The 3,290-nt window shown below is 34.7% G+C and overlaps 1 protein-coding gene across 1 annotated transcript; it reads left to right on the top strand.

Moving 5' to 3' along the window:
• The first annotated feature begins 644 nt into the window (after positions 1-644).
• On the top strand, positions 645-2,934 carry LOC110099615. Its single transcript, XM_020826813.2, has 4 exons — positions 645-821; positions 899-1,084; positions 1,413-1,628; positions 2,237-2,934. Exons 1-4 carry the CDS (start codon positions 792-794, stop codon positions 2,465-2,467), a joined length of 663 nt encoding a protein of 220 aa, XP_020682472.1. The 5' UTR covers positions 645-791; the 3' UTR covers positions 2,468-2,934.
• The last annotated feature ends 356 nt before the right edge of the window (positions 2,935-3,290 follow it).

Raw genomic sequence — 3,290 nt, forward strand, 5'->3', positions numbered from 1 at the left:
CTGCGGTCTAGGAAGAGTCTGATGGCAAGAGAACTCAAGTTTCTATTATTTTTTCTCTTCTTGTTTCGATCCCCTCTTATGTTAAATGATACGTCTATGTATAATTTTCTAAGAGTGGTGGTCTATTTATAATTTTCTGAGAGTGGCATGATCAAAAAATATGAGAAATATCAATGGTAAATTGGGAGTGGTTTGAATGGACGGCCGATGTTGATTCCATTGATCATGGATTGCTTACTGGACATTTGAATGTTTTAATGATATCAGAATTTGACGATCTTTGGTTTGTTGGATTCCTCTAGTCGAGCCACTCAATTCGACTATAAGCACGTCACATTTGAAAAATATTTGATAATCCAAATTATGAATTGAACCTTTCAAATGCGCTTCAGGTCTTTGATTTGGATCCATTTGAGACACATAAATAATTAAATATATGTATATGTATATATGCTAAATATTAAGTGTAAATGGTTTAGATTACAAGTATTTAAATCCTGCAAAATTTTAACATGAGGCCATAATGGAAAGCAAAACGGAAAATTAAAATCTTGATCCAAATCTAACTCCTCACACAGTCAAAGGAGGTGGGCATCGCAATAAATAATTAAATTAAAATGGGCAGCCAAAAGAGAAGGTTTCCTACCACCAACGCATATTCGAGAGACTCGAAACGAAGACTTTGAACGGATAAGAACAACCGAAGCCCATCTTTTCTACACGAACCCCTTCCCTTCTTTTTCAGCCACCTTCCTCGTCTCTCCTCTCTCTGTCTCTCTCTCTCGCCATTAATGGAGCTGATTCAGAAAAGCAAAGCCATGGTAATTGCTCTGTTTCTCTCAATTGGATACCTATTGTTCTTCTGTTTCTTTGTCGGTATTGAGATTGTTTCATACAGGGAGGAGGAGAAGACAACAGATGGCCGCCATGGCTCCGACCTCTTCTTTCCACCACCTTCTTCGTTCACTGCAAACAGCACGCAGAAGCACACAAGTGCGAATGCAATATGTTCTGCCTAGATTGCATGAACGGCGCTCTGTGCTCTCTCTGCCTCCCGTTCCATCGCGACCATCGCGCCATCCAGGTCTGGTTCATCTTCTTCCTTAATTTATAAACTGCAAAAATCCGTTCGTTTGGAATATTGGATTTGCAGTTATTCTCTTTTTATAGATGCTCTGTTTCTTCCCAAATTCAGTCAAAAATCGAATCTTTCCACATTCCAGATGCACTGTTTCCTAAAAAAACCGCTTTTGGCAGAGGATTGATTATTTCTGTTTCCTGTTCTTCCCCAAACCAAAATATAAAAATTGAATCTTGGAACTGTAAAAAACGCATGTTTTGGATTTGCACCTGCTCGGTTATCTGTCAATTGCGGAGCAACAACTTACTGCTTAATTTCTTTATGATTTCAGATAAGGAGATCATCATACCATGATGTTATCAGGGTTTCGGAGATTCAGAAGGTGCTCGACATAAGTGGTGTTCAGACTTATATAATCAACAGTGCGAGAGTCGTCTTCCTCAATGAGCGGCCGCAGCCAAGGCCGGGAAAGGGAGTAACGAATAACTGCGAGGTCTGTGAACGGAGCTTACTTGACTCCTTTCGGTTCTGCTCCCTCGGCTGCAAGGTTTCATCTTTCTCCTCATTCTCTTCTCATCCTTTTCAATCTTTGATTTTTTTTTAATTAGCTTTCTATTTCCTGTTTTTGTTTAGGGTTTAGTAAAGCTGTGTGAATACTCTGATGGAATTGAGAAGAAAACACATTTCAGATCACATTTTGATACAGATTATTTGATTTAGATCTAATTAATATATAATTAAAATTTTAAAATATGAACAAAATTAATCTTTTTCATTGGCAATATTTCACCAATCCTTGCCAAAAAATTTTAAAAAAAAAAGTTTAATCTTGCTGCTTAAATATACCTAATAAAAAGCAAAAAATAAATAAAATTTCACTCATTTTTAACAAAGAAATAAAGTAATGAAAATTAATTTAATTTTAATTTCCTTATCAATTTCAATTCCCTTAATCTAAATAGAACATAAAATGATAAAACTAAAGTTTTAGTGGTAAAAACTGAATTTATTTTATTTTTTTTTTCATAATTTTTTCTTTAGTAAATTTTTCAACTGTTTTACACTGTTTTTCATATATTGTGATTTTGTCTTAATTAGTCTAAATATTCAAAAAAAAAAAAAAAACGTTCTCTAATTATTGGAAAACTCTTGAAGGTTGTAGGAACTTCCAATGACTCCAATGCTGAGAAGGAGAGGAGGAAGAAGAAGAAGAGTGGATTTTCGCAGTTGGCGGCTTCGGACTCAGAGGAGTCCTACTCTAGCACAATAGTTCAAAGCTTTACACCTTCAACGCCGCCGCCGACCGCCATCAGTTTCCGCTCGGCGAAGAGGAGGAAGGGCATTCCACATAGAGCTCCCTTTAGTAGTCTTCTACTGGAGTTCTAGCATTCAAGGATCAAGAAGCCTCCTTTCTCTCTCATAGAAGAAATATTTACATACATATAGTCTTCATGATGTATAAATGTGTGCAAAGGACTCTTTCATATAGAAGAAGAGAAGCTCAGCTTAGTTAGGATTGCTGCAGCTATATACAAACACTGATATGTTGTTATTTAGGCTTTGTTTGGGATAGTTTTCTTACTGTTTTCTAAAGCAATTTTTCAGTACAAAATTTTCTTGAACTAAAAAATTTTTGTACTAAAAAGTTGATTTAGAAAACAGTAAGAAAGAAAGTTGTTCCAAATAAAGCCTTAATTAGTGTGTATACGAAGTTAGGAGACATTAGAGAGAGAGAGAAACAAAATGATATTTATAGTTGGGAATGTAGTAGTGATTATAAAAAGAAATGTTTGTGATGGTTTTTCACTGCCAAATGATTTTTGCACTTAGTAAAGTCTGAAAATTTCAACATATTTGCATGGAAAATTAGAAATCTGGCTCATTATCTAATTGGATGTATTGAAATTTTTTATTATGATACAGAATACAAATGCGCTGAAAATATAATGATTTTTTTTTATATGAAACTTTGTTATTGTGGGGGCTATTTGATTTGTTACAACAATAATAACAATAACATTAAATTTTTATTTTAATATGTGGGGTCGGTTGTATAAATTTTTGTTCTTCATTGTATCATATTAAGGAGAGATTATTACGTGTGAAGTCCGATCGAGAAGAACCATCTGGTTTTATGGTTATGAATAGTAAAAGCGTAGTGGTTTCTTGTCCGATTTTGTGACTGTGAATAGCAAAAACGCATTGGTGA

This window comes from Dendrobium catenatum, unplaced genomic scaffold (genome assembly GCF_001605985.2).
Source record: "Dendrobium catenatum unplaced genomic scaffold, ASM160598v2 fragScaff_scaffold_247, whole genome shotgun sequence".
Taxonomy (NCBI): Eukaryota; Viridiplantae; Streptophyta; class Magnoliopsida; order Asparagales; family Orchidaceae; genus Dendrobium; species Dendrobium catenatum.

Excerpts from the sequence above, each read along its gene's own strand:
- LOC110099615 (XM_020826813.2), top strand. The coding sequence starts at position 792 with ATGGAGCTGATTCAGAAAAGCAAAGCCATG. Across the intron at positions 822-898 it reads TTCAGAAAAGCAAAGCCATG|GGAGGAGGAGAAGACAACAG; the intron begins GTAATTGCTCTG and ends TGTTTCATACAG. Across the intron at positions 1,629-2,236 it reads TCTGCTCCCTCGGCTGCAAG|GTTGTAGGAACTTCCAATGA; the intron begins GTTTCATCTTTC and ends AAACTCTTGAAG.